General features: G+C 43.5%; 1 protein-coding gene across 3 annotated transcripts in view; it reads left to right on the top strand.

The window, feature by feature from the left end:
* Positions 1-20,623, top strand: part of LOC137370113 (dual specificity calcium/calmodulin-dependent 3',5'-cyclic nucleotide phosphodiesterase 1A-like) — a 537,696-nt gene that overhangs the window by 437,794 nt on the left and 79,279 nt on the right. For all 3 annotated transcript variants that reach the window (XM_068032286.1, XM_068032285.1, XM_068032287.1), the window contains exon 14: positions 1,257-1,541. In XM_068032286.1, coding sequence (XP_067888387.1) covers positions 1,257-1,541 — 285 coding nt within the window. The remainder of the gene's footprint in view (positions 1-1,256; positions 1,542-20,623) is intronic.

Here is a 20,623-nt window from a genome sequence, read left to right as displayed (position 1 = left end):
AATCGCAAAGTGTGGTGTCCATCCACTGACAGCAAGTAAGTGACAGATTACCTCCTAGGCTATCCTGCAGGCATCCATAATCAAGGAGGACAGATTGTGGCAGATGAGGCTAAGCTTTCCTTTTGGGGGCAACAGGAGCATTCTTATTTCTGCCAGCCCCACAAGGAAAGAAACAAATTGAAAACTTAACTCTTTTGGTCCCAATTGACTTCTTTGCTAAGTTAGCCTGCTGGGAAATTCACTGCTCAGGCCACGTAGTAAAAATTGCACTCTGGTCCTGGTGAAATTATTGGGATCTGACATGCATATGTTAAAAAAGATCCTACCGACTTTGCAGGGTGTCCTTTCTGACGGCTCAGTTGAACAGCTTAAAATATTGGCAGATCAGCTCTCGGCGCCTGTAGGTTGGGTAAGCGAGCTGGGCGATTTTAACTGCCCACTCATCTAGGTTCGTCCAGGTAGATAGTATTAAATTGTCCTCAAGAAGTCAATTAAGACTTGGCGACCCATCTTTAACTAAATGGATTAAACCCTATTGAATTACAGGCAAGTTAGGGCAGGCTTTCCTCTTGCAATATGCCCATTGATTCTGAGCCCCTGGCACTTTGAGGATTTTACATCGAAGTGATATCATCCCCAAGTATATTCAAAACGATGGACTTGATTTTAACACTGTGCAAGAGGGTGGGTTTTGAATGAGGTAAAATCTCGTCTCATGTGTTCATGACAGGAAACCTTTCCTCCTCATAAACTGCACAGCAATACTGGATGCTAGCAGCTAGTGAAAATTATATGTAAGTATGCCTGAGCCGGATAAAGTATCTGGAATCAGAAGTACAGCAGCCGTGTGGGCAGAGTTCCCACCCATCCTGTGATGCGACCATGCCAAACTCCAGTGCTCTTACTGAACCGTAAAGATTACATACTTAAAAAAAAGACTTGGAGCTTATTATTAATCCACTGAGTCTTAACCTGAACCCCACCTGCAAAGCAAGACCTTAGAATTTGAGAAAAGTATGAAGGAAAAAGTTATAGAATAAGGTGTCTGAGACTGAGATTTCATGGTAGAAAGACATTGTTAATATTGGAGTAAGTAAATTGCTGTCATATTCTGATTTATTTTCGTATCATGTATTGTGGGTTAAATATTTTTAAGAGTGGCTTGCCCAAGGAGACTGGAGTTTTTCAGGAACCACTGGCAGGCTGAAGGCTCACACATGCTCCTGTGATGTTACTATATTTGTTTGTTTAATTAGATACAGAAGAAAAAGCCAAAGGAGAAGTTGCAGAAAAGGCCAAACAAGAGTCCAAGGAAACACCAGAGAATGAAGAGACAACACAGCACCAAGTTATCAAAGAGCAAACTGCTGAACAGGAAAAGGACAATGATGAAAAAAATACAAAAGACCATAAAATTAATATAAGTCAAAGCTGTAACACTGCCAATGTCTCAAAGTCTAAGAAGGAAGCAAGTTATTGGAAAACAGAGAAAGGAACTGACAACTATATGTCAGAAGTCAGAGCAAAGCTTATACAGAATGGTGAGTCAAAGCTTCTTTAAACTTGCATGGTAAAATCTGTGATTTTGGCACTTCCAGTGTGTGCCAACTTCCCACAGAAGTTTACAACACAGAAGAAAGTCATCCAGGCTATCATATTTGCACCTGCTGTAGAACAATGGATAACTAATCCCACTGCCTTCCTCTTTCCCATTACTCCTATAATTCAGGTATTAAGACAAGTGCTCTTTTTGATACATATTAATGTCCTGGACTTGGGTATAGGGGGCATATTTTTGAAGTCTGCCAATTACACGCAACCGGGAAATGTAGTAAAGAGAGAGAGAAGGATAATAGCTGATGTTAGGAGACATAGACTGGTGAAATGGGCAGAAATATAGCTGATTAAATTTAATGCAGATTGTTAACTTTCAACAGTCAGTCAATCTTTTTCCTTCTCTGGTTCACAACAACACAAGACAGTTGATAGAGGATTATATGAAACATACTTTGTTAATATCTAATATAGGTGATTGGCCCAACTAGATATAGAGGGCTGGATCTTGTTAAGTTCCTGACGTCAGCATCCGTGGCGGTGGGGTGCTGGAAGATTGTACCTCTGCACTTTGATCAGGTTTGGGCGGAGGGTGGGGGTGATGTTGGAGGTGCGGGGATGGAGGTCAAGTCTTGCTGGTAAGTGTTTTGTGGAGGGGAGAGGGCAACTATTACATCAATTACATGCAATTGTTGATGGGTGGGGCGATAGTTTAATTTGCAGTGCTTATGGTGGAATCTTGGGCTTTAAAAATTTAAATCTACCGACAGGGCTGGCTGCCCTTTAAAAATGGTGCCAGCGCCTGCACACAGGCAGCTGACATCATTGGCGCCAGGAGCAGCGGCAGGAGAAGAAAATTCAGCCCAGAGAGTGACTTTCAGTTTCTAGTTCTATCTTCTGAGCCATTCGGATAACTATTGAAAGGCATATTCCTTTATACAGCATATTTTGCCTATATCAAAGGTCACAGATAAGACCTTGTTACTTTTCTTTTCCTGAATCCCTTGAAAATATTTTGAGTTGTCTACTTCAGGCTACTTCCTGCAAACAGGACCTACTGACTTAATTGTTCTTGAATCCATTGAAGAGTAGGCCATTTTAATTATTATTTTTCTATATTGATTTAATGGATTCCTCTATCTATGTTTATTACCCTAACTACTTAAGTTATACCTTAATGACTCATGGCTGACATTAACAATTTCCTTGCACAAGCACTTCTCGTAAAAAATAAATATACATTCCCTTGAGGAACAAAAACTTCATTGGAAAAGTGATACAACCATGGCTAACTAAAGAAAGTAAGGATTGTATTAGTTTCAAAGAAGACGCTTGCAATGTTGCCAAAATGAGTAGTAGGCTTGAGGATTGGGAGGGAAGGTTTTAAAATCAGCAAAGGATGACCAAGAAATGGATCAAGAGAGAGAAAGTAGAATAAGAGAGCAAACTAGCGAGAATGATAAAAACAGAAAATGCTGGAAATACTCAGCAGGTCTGGCAGCATCTGCGGAGAGAGAAACAGAGTTAATATTTCAGGTCAATGACCTTTCATCAGAACTGGGAAAAGTTAGAAATGTAATAGGTTTTGAGCAAGTGAAAGGAGGGAGGGTGGGAAGAAGAACAAAAGGGATAGTCTGTGATAGGTAGGAGAGATTAAATGACAAAAGGTCTCATGGTGCAAGGCCAAAGGAAGTGGTAATGAGACAAGAAAAGAAACAAAAGATGTACCTGTATGAGGTGTGAATGGCAGGAGAGCAGCTCGCTGAACGAAGATTAGGGGTCTTGGGATTGGGAGTAATATGTTAGTATGAACTGAGGATTTGTTAACAGAAAGGAGCGTAAGAAAAATGCATCATTTTTGGTATGGCAGGGTGAACTAGTAAACTATTTCAAGGATCAGTGCTTGGACCTCTGGCATTTACAATTCTATATCAATGAATTAGATGAGATGACTGAGTGTAGTATATCCAAGTTTGCAAATTATACAAATCTAGGTGGAAAAGTAGTTGTGAAGTGGACACAAAAAGACTGAAAAGGGATATTGAGTGGTTAAGCGTTTGGGCAAGAAGATGGCAGGTTCAGTATAATGTGGGGAAGTATGACGTTAGCCACTTTTGTACAGAAAAATGGAATGGGATGTTCGCTGATGATTGCACAATGTTCAGCACCATTTATGACTCCACAGATACTGAAGCAGTCCATGTAGAAATGCAGCAAGACCTGGACAATATCCAGGCTTGGGCTGATAAGTAGCAAGTAACATTCACACCACACAAGTGCCAGGCAATGACCATCTCCAACAAGAGAGAATCTAACCATTTATCCTTGACATTCAATGGCATTACCATCGCTGAATCCCCCCACTATCAACATCCTGGTGGTTACCATTGACCAGAAACTGAACTGGAGTAGCCACATAAATACCATGGCTGCAAGAGGAGGTCAGAGGCTTGGAATCCTGTGGAGAGTAACTCACCTCCTGACTCCCAAAGCCTGTCCACCATCTACATGGCATAAGTAAGGAGTGTGATAGAGTACTATCCACTTGCCTGAATGGGTGCAGCTCCAACAACACTCAAGAACGTTGACACCATCCAGGACAAAGCATTCTGCTTGATTGGCACCTCTTCCACAAATATTCACTCCCTCCACCATCGATGCACAGTGATAGGAGTGTGTACCATCTACAAGATGCACTGCTGCGACACCAAGGCTCCTTAGACAGCACCTTCCAAAACTGCACCGTCTACCACCTAGAAGGGGATGGGCAGCAGATGCATGGGAACACCACCACCTACAAGTTCCCCTCCGAGCCACACACCATCCTGACTTCGAACTATATCACCGTTCCTTCACTGTTGCTGGGTCAAAATCCTGGCACTCCCTTCCTAACAGCACTGTGGGTGTACCTACCCCACCTGGACTGCAGCGGCTCCAAGAAGGCATCGCACCACCACCTTCTCATGGGCAATTAGGGATGGGCAATAAATGTTGGCCTGGCCAGCGACACCCACATGCCCATAAGTGAATATAAAAATAAACCACAAACAATCTGCTTTCTGCTAGGTAAGATTCCAACCAGTGGATAGTTTTCCCCTGATTCCCATTGACTTCAATCTTATTAGCGCTCCTTGATGCCACAGTTGGTCAACTCCTACCTTGATGTCAAGGTCAGTCATTCTCAGCGCACCACATAGAATTATGGATTGCTCTCACCTTGTCATATGATTACTTTTTAGTGGCAAGAATGGAGACCTGGCTCAACCAAGGGGAGGAATGGGAACTTAATACACCAATGGGCAACCCTGATTGCTGACGTGACAACGCCATTGAATTGCCAATCACATCATTATGTGTATCAGTTTTTGCATGTCCTTTATCAAACTCTCAGAGTCCATGGAATTGTACCCCAGCAGTCAGTATCTTCAGGAATAGAGGGGAAAAATTAGAGGTAGAGTATTACATAAATTCAGTTGATTATATTGAATTTCTAATTTTACTTATGTACTTACTTACCGAACATTATCACATCTACAGGACAAAACTCAATTTAAATTTGTAAAGAAAAAGAGAGATTAAGATCTTGGGAGTGCTCAATGTCCTTTGCATTTTATAGAGAGTGGTCAGAATGTAGAGCTCGCTGTCACATGGAGTGTTTGCAACAGACATCATTGCTGTATTTAAATAGAGGTCTGTTGCATATAAGAGGGAGAAGAGCATAGAGAGACATGGGGGCAGAGTGGGAACATGTAATCAAAGTGGGAGGAGGCTCATCTAGGGTATAAACAGCTGCACTGAGGTGAGCCAAATGGCCTGTTTCTGTGTTGTAGATTCTATATATTTCTATATTAAACTGGTCTATTGTTGCCTGGTTTCCCTCTCTCACTTTTCTTAAATAACAGAGTGACATGTGCAATTTTCCAATCTAAATGGATGGTTCCCAAATTGAGTGAAGTTTGCAAAATCCTGCAACATTCTCATCTGCAACGTTCTCACCTAATTTCTTTGAAACTTTGGGATAGAAATCATCTTGTCCTGGGGATTTATCACTCTTTAGTGGCATTGTTTGAGGGAATTAGTAATTCATATCGACAGACAAAAAGTATTAGAGAAACCTATGGGACTAAAAGCTGACAAATCCCCAGGACCCGATGGCCTTCATCCAAGGGTTCTAGGTAGCTGCAGAGATATCGGATGCACTAGTTATGATCTTATTAAATTTCCTAGATCCTAAAATGGTCCCAACAGATTGGAAGTTAGGCAAATGTAACTGCTATTCAAGAAAGGAAGGAGAGAGAAAGAGTAGGGAATTGCAGGCCACTTAGACTGACAATAGTCATTGGGAAAATGCTGGAACCTATTATTAAAGTCTTAACAATGCACTTAGAAAATCATAGTGTGATTAGACAGAGTCAACATGGTTTTACAAAAAAGAAATCATGTTTGTCAAATTTATTAGAATTTTTTGAGGCTATAACTAGTTGGGTAGATAAAAGGGAGTCAGTGGATGTAACATACTTGGAATTTCAAAAGGCATTTGATAAGGTGCCACACAAAAGTTTCATAAGTAAGGTAAAGGCTCATGGAGTTGGGGGTAATATATCAGCATGACTGCAGGATTGGTTAACAGACAGGAAGCAGAGAATGGGAATAAATGGGCCATTTTCAAGCTGAAAGGCTGTAACTCGTGGAGTACTGCAAGCATCAGCACTGGGGCCTCAGCTATTAACGATCTATATGAATGACTCAGACATAGCGACTAAGAGTAACGTATCCAAATTTGTTGATGATACAAAGCTAGGTGGGAGTGTAAGTTCTGAGGAGAACACAAAGAGGATGCAAAGAGATATAGACAGGTTAACTGAATGGGGAACAGGTTGGAGATGGAGTATAATGTGGGGAAGTGTGAGGTTATTCACCTTGGCAATAAGAATAGAAAAGCAGAATATTTTGTGAAAAATGTGAAATTTTAAATATTGAAGCTCAGAGATCTTGGTGTACTCATACAAGGAACGTAAAAGGTTAGCATGCAGGTACAACAAGCAATTAGGAAGGTTAAATGGCATGTTGGTTTTTATTGCAAGGGAACGGGAGTACAAGAACAAGGAAGTCTTGCTGCAGTTGTATAGCGCTTTGATGAAACCACATCTAGGGCTGATTTTTATGGGGCCATTTGAGATGGCAATGAAGGTGTGGGGGAAGGGCAGGTTCATAAAATTGGGACAGAAGACGTCAGACATTCCAGTCAGCGGCCAACATGGAGGGTGGGTTTCACACATTCACTAGACGGGAAGCCAATTAAGGAAAGATCCCAATTGAAAGGAATTTTATTCTTATTTTTGAATTTTCTGATGGTGTATGAGAACCATGAGGCTTCAGGACCTCACCTGGTGAAAGGAGGCAACAAGGAAGCAGGAGCTCAGTGTTGGCTTAACTGGGAAGCCATTGGGTGAGGCAGCATCACTTGGCAGGAAGGGTTGGGGGGGGTGGAGGTGCATTTGGAAACACTATTAGAGTGAGGGCCAAGGTGCCAGCACTGTGGGGTAACCACACCAGGGTGGCAGTGGGGTAGTGCAACCTCATTGAAGGTCATGGGAAAGGTTGGGACAGGGAAAGGCCTGTTTGGCCTGGAAGCCTTGCACTCATGGAGAGGCAACCTCTCATGGGCCTCACTCACCCTGGTTTTGAGGCCCCCGTGGAGAAGGAGAAGCAGCCATGGCTACAATACCGTGGCTACAAGAGAAGGTCAGAGGCTAGGAATTCTGCGGCGAGTAACTCACTCCTGACTCTCCAAAGCCTGTCCACCATCTACAAGGCACAAGTCAGGAGTGTGATGGAATACTCTCCACTTGCCTGGATGGGTGCAGCTCCAACAACACTCAAGAAGCTTGACACCATCCAGGACAAAGCAGCCTGCCTGATTGGCACACCATCCACAAACATTCACTCCCTCCAGCACCGACGTACATTGGCAGCAGTGTGTACCATCTACAAGATGTACTTCTGCAATGCACCAAGGCTCCTTGGACAGCACCATCCAAACCTGCGACCTCTATCAACTAGAAGGACAAGGGCAGCAAATGCATGGGAATATCACCACCTACAAGCTCCCCTCCAAGTCAAACACCATCCTGACTTGAAACTGTATTGCCGTTCCTTCACTGTCGCTGGGTCAAAATCCTGGAACTCCCTTCCTAACAGCACTGTGGGTGTACCTACCCCACATGGACTGCAGTGGTTCAAGAAGGCAGCTCACCAGCACCTTCTCAACAGCAATTAGGGATGGGCAATAAATGCTGGCCTGGCCAGCGACGCCCATATCCCATGAATGAATTTAAAAAAACAGAGGGAGGAAGTTTCAGGTATGGGCAGGGGAACGTCAGCAACTTGGAGGCCCACAGGAGGGCCAAGCCTGGGCATGGGAGGATGCAGAAGGTTGCAGAGGGGCATGCAGAAGGTGCCACGCTCCAGAGCAGGGGTTGAGAACGTGTCTGTACATGGACACCAGTATCTGTGGTAATAATTTTGAGGTCTGTGACTGGCAATTTCAAGAATGAGAAATTTCCCATTGACCTCTTCTTTCCAGACAAGTCCAACTTTAAAAAAAAAATCACAGCTGTCAGTTTCAGTTTCACACTGACAGAAGCTGGGAGCAAGAACAGTGGCTTCTGAAATCAGAACAAGTTTGGGTTTTATCATCGGGTTGCAATTTAAAAAAAAATCACAGGGATCTACCCCAGAATACTGAGGGAGGCAAGGGAAGAAATTGCTGGGGCCTTGACAGAAATCTTTGCATCCTCATTGGCTACAGGTGAGGTCCCAGAGGACTGGAGAATAGCCAATGTTGTTCCTTTGTTTAAGAAGGGTAGCAAGGATAATCCAGGAAATTATAGGCCGGTGAGCCTTACGTCAGTGGTAGGGAAATTATTAGAGAGGATTCTTCGGGAAAGGAATTACTCCCATTTGGAAACAAACGGACTTATTAGCGAGAGGCAGCATGGTTTTGTGAAGGGGAGGTCGTGTCTCACTAATTTGATTGAGTTTTTTGAGGAAGTGACGAAGACGATTGATGAAGGAAGGGCAGTGGATGTTATCTATATGGACTTCAGTAAAGCCTTTGACAAGGTCCCTCATGGCAGACTGGTACAAAAGGTGAAGTCACATGGGATCAGAGGGGAGCTGGAAAGATAGATACAGAACTGGCTCGGTCATAGAAGACAGAGGGTAGCAGTGGAAAGGTGCTTTTCTGAATGGAGGGATGTGACCAGTGGTGTTCTGCAGGGATCAGTGCTGGGACCTTTGCTGTTTGTAGTATATATAAATGATTTGGAGGAAAATGTAGCTGGTCTGATTAGTAAGTTTGCGGACGACACAAAGGTTGGTGGAGTTGCGGACAGTGATGAGGATTGTCAGAGGATACAGCAGGATATAGATCGGTTGGAGACTAGGGCGGAGAAATGGCAGATGGAGTTTAATTCGGACAAATGTGAGGTAATGCATTTTGGAAGGTCTAATGCAGGTGGGAAGTGTACAGTAAATGGCAGAACCCTAAGGAGTATTGACAGGCAGAGAGATCTGGGCATACAGGTCCACAGGTCACTGAAAGTGGCAACGCAGGTGGATAAGGTAGTCAAGAAGGCATACGGCATGCTTGCCTTCATCAGCCGGGGCATAGAGTATAAAAATAGGCAAGTCATGCTGCAGCTGTACAGAACTTTAGTTAGGCCACACTTAGAATATTGTGTGCAATTCTGGTCGCCACACTACCAGAAGGACGTGGAGGCTTTGGAGAGGGTGCAGAAGAGGTTTACCAGGATGTTGCCTGGTCTGGAGGGCATTAGCTATGAGGAGAGGTTGGATAAACTCGGATTGTTTTCACTGGAACGACGGAGGTGGAGGGGCGACATGATAGAGGTTTACAAAGTTATAAGCGGCATGGACAGAGTGGATAGTCAGAAGCTTTTTCCCAGTGTTGAAGAGTCAGTTACTAGGGGACATAGGTTTAAGGTGAGAGGGGCAAAGTTTAGAGGGGATGTGCGAGGCAAGTTCTTTACACAGAGGGTGGTGAGTGCCTGGAACTTGTTGCCGGGGGAGGTGGTGGAAGCAGGTACCATAGAGACGTTTAAGAGGTATCTTGACAAATACATGAATAGGATGGGAATAGAGGGATACGGTCCCCGGAAGTGCAGAAGGTTTTAGTTTAGGCAGGCATCAAGATCGGTGCAGGCTTGGAGGGCCGAACGGCCTGTTCCTGTGCTGTACTGTTCTTTGTTCACGACATCAAGTTTTCAGGCAGACATTGACTACTGGTGCAAGCAAAAACAATGCCAGGTATCTCACTAAATAGGGAGAAATGTGTTTTAAATCGGACTGTGTTTTGATGGCATTAGGTTGGCTATACACCTTATATACAGATTAATTGCACCCATGTCCATGGCTGAGTCAATACATTTGTCACATGTCCATGATGCAACATGTTGGTGCCTATCACTGCTCTAGAGAGGGGCTGCCAGCTGCGGCTCAACTACTGCAGATGTCCAAGCGGCAGTATCTCCAAAGATTGCACATCTTCAGAAAGGCTATCAATGATATGTACAATGATGTAGGATGAGGTGAGGCCTGTGGGACTTGGTGGACACTTGATGTCAGTGGTGCTGAAGGTCACTATGGCATTGAACTTCTATGCCACTGGATTGTTCCAGGGATCCCAGTCTGAGGTGCATCGGTGCATCAAGGAGGTCACAATGACATGTTCAGGAGGGCCAGTGACTATGTGTGCTTTTGCACTGATCCAAACAGTCAAGCAGAGCCATCGCTGGATTCCCCCAGGTGCAGTGGGTGATTGACTGCTCACATGAGGCCATCAGGTCTCCCACAGACCTGCCTGCTACCTTCATCAACCGGAAGGGCTTCCACTGCCTCAATGTACAACTGGTCTATGACCACCACAAACAGATCTTACAGGTGTATGCACAATGCCCAGGAAGCAGCTACAACGTAAGGCAGTCCCAGATGCCAGACCACATCTTCAGGGCTGAATCCTTGGAGACAAGGGCCACCCACTGAGAAGATGGCTATTGCCACCTGTAAGGAACCCTTGCTCTGATGCAGAGGAGAGGTACCACACTTGCCTTGGATCAACTTGAGCGATCATCGAGCCAGCCATTGGTCTACTGAAGATGAGATTCAGGTGTCTAGATTGCTCTGGTGGAGCCGTTCAGTGAGGGTCTCGCATATCATGGTGGTCTGTTGTGCACTGCAAAACCTGGCTCTACAGAGAGGGGAGGCATTGACCAGTGAGGATACTGTGGAGTGAAATGCTTCCTCTGATGATGATGAGGAGGATGCTGTCCAGGCAGTGCCAGATGAAGGGCCCCAGGCACAACAGGAAAGGCACCATGAGATATGCGGGAGGGAAGCACGAGTTGCGTTTATACATTCACGTTTCCTTTGAGCCTGAACACCTTCTGGAATTGCAACAATAAAGCCTTACCTTTACGTAGCCCTGTTGTCACCTCTTTTCTTCTGCATTGTAGAGCCCAGGTACAATTCACACAGTGGCAAGGCTGAAGCTTTGAACACTTAGGGCTTGCTCCCTTGCTTTCAGCCCCTTGGGAGGAAGGTTTCCAACGAACTCGCAAAGGGAATCAACAACAGAAAGGAGATGTGGTGAGTGAATAACATAGTTTCATGAAACCTGACCAACATCGCAACAAGTCCCTTGTCTGCAGCATTACCACCCATGATCCTCTATGTGCACCTAGGTGCTCTTCTTTCATCTTTTATGGATGCTGCTACGTGGTGCTCCCCCTGTGCGGCCAGCTGAGGTGGAGGCAGGCTGTTGACCTTGCTGCTCCTGGACTGGAATGACCTTAGCGGCTGTGCTCTGGCTGCTTGAGGCCTGGCAGGCCCCTGAACACTGAGGGCCTCCTGCAAAGGTGCAGGGACAATCTCAATCGGCAGGGATAATGGAGGCCCTGGCATCACTGGCAGAAGGGCTTCGGAGCCACTGTCCACTCCAGGAGCACCCTGAGAGGAACCTCCCTGATGCGGAAGGCGGTTGCTCGTTCAGCCTTATAAGGTACTCTGGTACCTCCCTGCTGACCTGAAAGGGATGTGGGCCTGGTGGAGATTTCAGGTGTCTCATCCCCCTCTCACTTTGCCACTACTGCATGGACAAAAGAGGTGAAATGCGGAGGTGAGGTGAGAGTGACTGCCCTTGATATCAGGGCAACATTTGACCGAGTGGGGCATCAAGGAGCCCTAGCAACACTGGAGTCAATAGGAATCGGGGGAGAACTCGCCAATGGTTGGAGTCATACGTATCACAAAGAAAGATGGTTGTGGTTGTTGGAGGTCAATCATCTGAGTCCCAAGACATCACTGCAGGAGTTCCTCAGGGTAGTGTCCTAGGCCCAACCATCTTCAGCTGCTTCATCAATGACCTTCCCTCCATCATAAGTTCAGAAGTGGGGATGTTCGCTGATGATTGCACAATGTTCAGCACCATTTGCAACTCCTCAGATACTGAAGCAGCCCATGTCCAGATGCAGCAAGACCTGGACACCAACCAGGTTTGGGCTGATAAGTGGCAAATAACATTCGCGCCACACAATTGCCGGCAATGACCATCTCAAACAAGAGAGAATCTAACCATCTCCCCTTGACATTCAATGGCATTACCATTACTGAATCACCACTATCAACCTCCTGGGGGTTACCATTGACCAGAAACTGAACTGGACCAGCCACATAAACACTGTGGCTACAAGAGCAGGTCGGAGGCTGGGAATTCTGTGGTGAGTAACTCATCTCCTGTCTCCCCAATGCCTGTCCACCATCTACAAGGAACAAGTCAGGAGTGTGATGGAATACTCTCCGTGTACCTGGATAGGTGCAGCTCCAACAATACTCAAGAAGCTTGACACCATCCCGGATAAAGCAGCCTGCTTGATTTGCACCTGATCCACCACCTTCAACATTCACTCCCTTTACCACTGATGCACATGGCAGCAGCATGTACCATCTACAAGATGCAGTGCAGCAACTCACCAAGGCTCCTTCGACAGCACCTTCTAAACCCGTGACCTCTGGCACCTAAAAGGCCAAGGGCAGCAAATGCATGGGAATACTACCACCTACATGTTCCCCTCCAAGCCACACACCATCCTGATTTGGAACTATATCGCCGTTCCTTCACTGTCCATCTGACCATACAAATTAGGAGCATAAGTAGGCCATTCAGTCCTTTGAGCTTGCTCCACCACTTAATAAGATCATGGCTGATCTGTTTTTGTCTCGAATTCCACACTCCCATCTACCTTTGTTAATCTTTGATTCCCTTGCCTAACAAGAATCTATCTACTTCCGCCTTAAAAATATTCAATGACCCTGCCTCCACCTACTGCTGAGTCAGAGAATTCCAAAGTCGCACACCCCTCTGAGAGAAAAAAAATTCTCCTCATCTCTGTCCTAAAAGGGCAACCCCTAATTTTAAAACCATGCCTTCTAGTTCTGGACTCACCCACAAAAGGAAACATCCTTTCCACATTCACCTTGTCAAGACCGTTTGGGATCTTATATACTTCAATCAAGTCTCCCCTCACTCTTCTAAATTCCAGTGAAAATAATCCCAGTCTGTCCAAGCTTTCCTCATAAGACAACCTGCTCATTCCAGGTATCAAGCTAGTAAACCTCCTCTGAACTGCCTCCAAAGCATTCACATCCTTCCTTAAATAAAGACACCAAAACTGCACACAGTATTCGAGGTGTGGTCTTACCACTGCCCTGTATAACTGAAGCATAATATCCTTACTTTTATTTTCAATTCCTCTCGTAATAAAGGATAACATTCCATTAGCCTTCTTTATTACGCGCTGTATCTGCATACTAACCTTTTGTGACTCATGCACTATAACACCTAGTTTCCTCTGCACCTTGGAATTCTGCAGTCGTTCTCCATTTAAGTAGTACTCTGCTTTTTTATTCTTCCTGCCAAAGTGAACAATTTCACATTTTCCCACATTATACTCCATCTGCCAGATTTTTTTCCCACTCACTCAATCTATCCATATCGGTCTGCAACCTCCTTACGTCCTCTTCACAACATACTTTCCTACCTATCTTTGTGTCATCTACAAATTTATCTACTATGCCATTGCTCCCCTCATCTAAATCATTGATAGAAATTGTAAGAAGTTGAGGCCCCAGCACAGACCCCTGCGGGACTCCACTCGTCACACCCTGCCAATCAGAAAAGAACCCATTTATCCATACTCTCTGTTTTCAGCCAGCCAGCCAATCTTTTATCCATGCTAATATGTTACCCCCTACATTATGAGCTCCTACTTTGCGCAATAACCTTTTATGTGGCACCTTGTCAAATGCCTTCTGGAAATCCAAGTGCAGTACGTCAACGGGCTCCCCTTTAGCCACAGCTCATGTTACTCCTTCAAAGAACTCCAATAAATTGGTTAAACATGATTTCCTTTTCACAAAACCATTCTGACTATTCCCGATTACCTTGGATTTTTCTAAGTGCCCTGCTATAGCCTCCTTAATGATCGATTCTAACACCTTCCCCATGACAGACGTCAAGCTAACTGGCCTATAGTTATCTGTTTTTTGCCTCCCCCCGTTCTTGAATAGAAGGGTTATATTTGCTACTTTCCAATCTGATGGAACCTTTCCAGAATCTAACGAATTTTGGAAAATTAACACCAATGCATCTACTACCTCATTAGCCATCTCTTTTAAGACCCTAGGATGAAGTCCAGCAGGACCCGGGGACTTGTCAGCCTGCAGCTCCATCAGTTTGTTCAATACCACTTCCCTGATTATTGTAATTTCACCAAGTTTCTCTCTTCCTTCCACCTCCTGATTTATAGCTATTACTGGAATGTTTTATGTATCCTCTATAGTGAAGACAGAAGCAAAATATTTGTTCATTTCCTTATTATGTACTATTAACTCCTCATTCTCACTCTCTAGATGACCAACATTCACTTTACTTACTCTTTTCCTTTTTAAATACCTGTAGAAACTCTTGCTTTGTTTTTACATTTCTAGCTAGCTTCCTCAATTTCTTTCTCCTGATTAACCTTTTAGTCATTCTCTGCCGTTCTTTATATTCTGACCAATCATCTGACCTGCCACTCATCTTTGCACGATTATATGCTTTTTCCTTAAGTTTGATGCTTTCCTTAACTTGTTTAGTTAACCACGGATGGTGGGTCCTGCCCTTCGATTTTTCTTTATCGTAAGAATATACTTATTCTGAGTATTCTGAAATATCCCCTTAAATGTCTGCCACTGCTTCTCTATTGATCTATCCCCTAGCCTAGTACCCCAGTTCACTTCAGCTAGCTCAGCTTTCATGCCCACATAGTTACCCTTAAGTTTAAAATACTGGTTCATGAAGACCACCACCTGCCAAGAATGAGGCATATTAATTTCATCATATGAACATTAATTTTAAAATGTTGCTGGAGTGAAGAAATTACCTGTTACAGAGATCACCAGATATTTAGCTGGAGGTCATTTGCATACTAAGAGACAATGCTTGTGGAGACTCCCTGGTTCAATTAACCCAAATGGCTTTTGATCACTAGACATTGAAAGTGTAGAAAGCTCGCATTCCAGTGTCTGCTAAGATGGAGAATCTAGAAACGCAGGAGTGGTTAAGCCAGTTAGTCACATGACTAACCTGCTGGCCAACTTGGAGTTTTGAACTGTGCTCACAGGACAGTTTGAAGACAGACGGCAGATTGCAACTAAACCTGGAACAAGAGAGCCTTTCTTCTGGCCGGCTCTCTCTCGCTTTTTCACAAACCTCTGGACCCGCTGGGATCGCTTAAACCTCAAGAGAAAAAAGACTCCTAAATCGAAACATGTTAAAGCGTACACAGGGCCCCAACGAACAGCAAAACCTACCAGCCACCAAAGACTCTACATTGAACTCAAAGGACTGTAATTACAACCAGCTAATGCCTCAAACTTTTCCCCTTTATTCTTTTTACTTTTTCTGTCCCTATCTGTGTGTGTGTTTATCGTGTATGCATGCTAGCGTGGTCACGTCGCGTACTTGTAGTCGTTAACCAAATTAGAGTTTAAGGTGAATAAACTTCCACCTTTCTTGTTTAAATCTAAGGAAACCTGTCGGATTGATTTCTTTGCCTTACAATTGGAAAGCAGTGAACAAGGATTCACTGACGCGGGAGCTAAAACACGGTGTTTTTAAAAGTAAACCCTGTTACGGTTAAACCAAGCAAAGGCTGAGAGGGAACCCCTTGACCCCTTTCTCACCTGGTCATAACACTAGTCTTAGATCCACTCCTCTCTCTTTCGAACTGGGATGTAAAACTCAATCATATTGTGGTCGCTGCTACCTAGAGGTGCCTTTACTCTGAGGTCATTAATTAATCCTGTCATGTTACACAATACCAAGTCCAATATAACCTGCTCTGTGGTTGGTTCCAGAACATGCTGCTCTAAGAAACTATCTCGAAAGCATTCTATGAACTCCTCATCCAGGCTACTATTGCCAATCTGATTTTTCCAGTTTATATGTAGATTAAAATCACCCATGATTATTGCCGTCCCTTTATCACAAGCACCCAATATTTTATCTTCGTTACTTTGGCCTACATTTTGGTTGCTGTTAGGGGGCCTGTAGACCACTCCCACTATTGACTTCTTTCCTCTACAATTCCTCATCTCCACCCAAATCGATTCTACATCCTGATGTCCTGAACCAAGGTCATCTCTAACTATTGCACCAATGCCATCCTTGATTAACAGTGTTACCCCTCCACCTATACCTAGCTTCCTATTCTTCTCGCTGGGTCAAAATCCTGGAACTCCCTTCCTAACAGCACTGTTCGTATACCTACACCCCAAGGACTGTAGTAGTGCAAGTAGGCAACTCCCCACCAGTTTCTGAAGGGCAATATATGCTGGCCTAGCCAGTGAAGCCCACATTTCATGAACGAATAAAAATATTTAAATATCTTACATGTTCACCATTTCCTTATACAGTCATAGAGTCATACAGCACAGGAACAGGCCCTTTGACCTACCGTGTCTGTGCCGGCCATCAAGCATCTACCTATTCTAATCCCACTGTTATCAATTTCCAAGAGGCGCACATTGCTCCTAAACTCCCTTTTTCCTAATATTATTGTAAAAATTTGTGTTGATTTTGATATCCCTTGGAAGTTTATTTTCATACTCTATTTTTGTAGCTTTTAATTTCTGTTTTTTACCTTTCGCTGTTTTTTCATTTCTCCCTTTTATTAGGATCTATGCTTTTATTTTCATTTTTGTATACTTTCTCTTTTATTTTTATGTTGACGCTTATGTCTTTAGTCATCCATGGCTTTTCTTTTGCAAGTAGAGCTCTTGTCCCTTAGTGGTATAAATTGGTTCTGTAGTACATTAAATTATTGCTTGAACACTTCCCATTGATCTTCTCTTATTTTATACATTAATAGATTTGCTCAGTTTACTGTCTCATTGCAGTGAAGCCAGCCTTACCTAACTCTAGTAACTCTTAGTAACTCATTCGCATTTCTCGCTTTCAAACACTAGGTTGAGCTTGATGATATTATGTTTGCTATATATATTTATATTATCTAAATCTTCATGCACCATTAGCCTGTTAATTTAATCTGGCTCATTACTCATTACTAAATCTAATATGGCATGCTTCCTTGTTGGTGACAGGACATATTGTTGCAGAAAACTATCCCGGACACACTCAAGAAATTCACAGTGTCATGTAAGGCCCCCACCTGCCAAGAATGAAGCACATTAATTTTGTCATGATCATTGATTTTGAACTGTTACTGGAGTGACAAAAGGACTTGTTAAACAGATCAGCCATGGCTGGAAAAGACATTTGCATATTAACAGACAGTGTTTGGAAGGACAAAGCAGCTATTCCCTGGCAGATTCAACCCAAAATGGACTTTTGAACATCAGACATTGGGGTTGGGGGAACTCGCCTTCCAGGTTGACTGCTAAGATGGCCGAATACACAAATGGACATGGTCAAACCAGCTAGTCACATAACTAACCTGCTGGGCAACCGGAGTTTTTTGAATTTGTACAGTTTGGGAAGAAAGCTGTTTGTTCCTGGACTGAGAAGATCTCTCTCCTGTCTACTTCCATCTCTTTCTCACAAGCCGCTGAATCCACTGAAGACACATGAACCCCCAAGAGAGAAAAGTCTCCGACAGCGAACAAGGTTTACTGGGCCCCAACGAAAAGCAAGATCTACCTCCAATCAAGGACTCTACAGTGAGCTCAAATAACCATAACAACAACTCTTCAGATATTGCTTCAAACATTTCCACTTTATTTCTTCTGTTTTCTTTCTGTCTCTATCTGCATGTATGTATCGTATATGCATGCTCGCTTGGGTGTGTCGTGTATCCGTAGGCATCAACTGAATTGGAGTTTAAGTTTAAATTAATTTCAACTTTTCTTCTTTAAACCTACGAAAGCCTGTTTGTGCTGGTTTCTTTGCCTTATAATTGGAAAGCGGTGAATGAGGAATCACTGGGGTGGGGGGGTGGTGGGTGAGGCTAAAAACACGGTGTGTTTAAAATTAAACCCCGTTACAGTAAGACCAGGTGAAGGCTGAAAGGGAACCCTAGACCTCCTTCTCACCTGGTCATAACAACAACCTTTCTGACAAAGTATAAATTGGGAAATAATGGAGGCGTGTATGACGGGCACTACAATTGTCATCGGTAGTTTTAATCTGCATATTAACTGGACAAATAAGATTGGCAGAGGTAACATTGAAGACAAATTTATAGAGTGCTTCAGGGATTGTTACTTAGAGCAAATCATTGCAGAACTTACCCGGGAACAAGCTATTTTAGATCTAGTAATGTGTAATGAGGTAGGATTAATAAGAGATATCGTGGTTAAGGATCCTCTGGGGGTAGCGAGCACAACATGGTAGAATTTCAAATTCAGTTTGACAGCAGCAAGCAACCTGGGTCTCAAACCAGTATCCCCAACTTAAACAAGGGCAATTACAGAGTTATGAAGAAAGAGTTGTCTAAAGCAGGCTGGGAATATAGACTAAGGGAAAGGTCAGTGGGTGAGCAGTGGCAGACATTTAAGCAGATATTTCATAACACTCAGCAAAAATTTATCCCGGTCAAAAAGAAGGACTCGATGAGAAGAATGAGCCCCCTGTGGTTAACAAAAGTAGTCAAGGAGCGTATCCAATCAAAAACTAAGGCATACAAAGTGGCGAAAACTAGCGGTAGGCCAGAGGATTGGGAATTTTTTTAGGAACCAGCAGTGGCTGACTAAAAAGCTAATAAAGAGGGAGAAAATTGATTATGAAGTTAAATTGGCAAGAAATATAAAAACAAACAGCAAGTGCTTCTATGGGTATATAAAAAGACAGTAACTAAAGTGAGCATAGGACCCTTGGAGGATGCGACTGGAGAATTGAAAGCGGGAAACAGGGAAATGGCAGATAATTTAAACTAATATTTTGTATCTGGCTTCATGGTGGAGGACACTATAAACATCCCACAGATATCAGATAAGCAAGGAGTTAATGGGAGGAAAGATCTTGTAACAGTCTCTATCATGAGGGACAAAGTATTTGACAAACTAATGGGACTGAAGGCAGACAAGTCGCCAGGATCTGATGGCCTACATCCAAGGGTTTTAAAGGAAGTGGCTGCAGAGATAATGGAGGCATTGGTCGAAATATTCCAGAACTCACTGGATTCCAGGAGGGTCCCAGCAGATTGGAAAACTGCGAATGTGATGCCCCTGTTCAAGAATGGATGGAGACAAAAAGCAGGAAACTATAGGCCAGTCAGCCCAACATTGGTCGTTGGGAAAATGCTAGAGTCCATTATAAAGGAAGAAATAGCAGGACATTTAGAAAAGCTTAACGCAATCAGAGTCAACATGGTTTTGTGAAAGGGAAATCATGTTTGACAAATTTGCTAGAGTTCTTTGCGGATATCACAAGCAGAGTTGATAAAGGGGAACCAGTAGATGTTTTGTATTTGGATTTCCAGAAGGCATTCAATAAGGTGCCGCATAAAAGATTATTGCACAAGATAGGAGCTCACAGTATTGGGGGTAATGTATTAGCATGGATTGAGGATTGGTTAACTCACAGAAGACAGAGAGTCGGGATTAATGGGTCTTTTTCAGGTTGGAAAGACGTAACTAGTGGAGTGCCACAAAGATCAGTCCTCGGGCCTCAATTATTTACTGTCTATATTAATGACTTGGAGGAGGGGGCAGAGTGTAATATATCCAAATTTGCTGACAATAAAAAAATAGGTGGGAGGGCATGTTGTGATGAGGACATAAGGAATCTGCAAGGGAATATAGATAGGTTGAGTGAGTGGGCAAAAACTTGGCAGATGGAGTTTAATGTAGGAAAGTGTGAGGTCATGCACTTTGGTGGGAAGAATCAAAAGGCAGACTATTATTTAAATGGAGAGAGACTCCAAAAAAGTGCAGCACAGAGGGATCTGGGTGTTCTTGTGCATGAAACACAAAAGGTTAGCATGGAGGTGCAGCAAGTAATTAAGAAGGCAAATGGAATTTTGGCCTTTATTGCCAGGGGGTTGGAGTTTTAAAATAGGGAAGTCTTGTTACAACTGTACAGGATGTTGGTGAAGCCGCACCTGGAGTACTGTGTACAGATTTGGTCCCTGTATTTAAGAAAGGATATACTGGCACTGGAGGCTTTTCATAAGAGATTCACTCGGCTGATTCTTGAGATGAAGTGGATGATTTATCAAGAATGGCTAAACAGGTTAGGTCTTTATTCATTAGAGTTTAGAAGAATGAGGGGTGATCTTATTGAAACATACAGGATTCTGAGGGGGCTTGACAGTGTAGATGTTGAAAAGATGTTTCCACTAGTGGGGGAATCTCGAACTAGGGGACATAGTTATAGAATAAGGGGACACTCATTTAGAACTGAGATGTGAAGGAATTTCTTCTCTTAGAGAGTAGTGAATGTCTGGAATTTTCTACCCCAGAGAGTTGTGGAGGCTAGATCACTGAAAGT

The sequence above is a fragment of the Heterodontus francisci genome, chromosome 5 (assembly GCF_036365525.1).
Source record: "Heterodontus francisci isolate sHetFra1 chromosome 5, sHetFra1.hap1, whole genome shotgun sequence".
Classification (NCBI taxonomy): domain Eukaryota; kingdom Metazoa; phylum Chordata; class Chondrichthyes; order Heterodontiformes; family Heterodontidae; genus Heterodontus; species Heterodontus francisci.
Note: the sequence above shows the minus strand (reverse complement) of the source record. Positions and strands in the feature narration are given on the sequence as shown.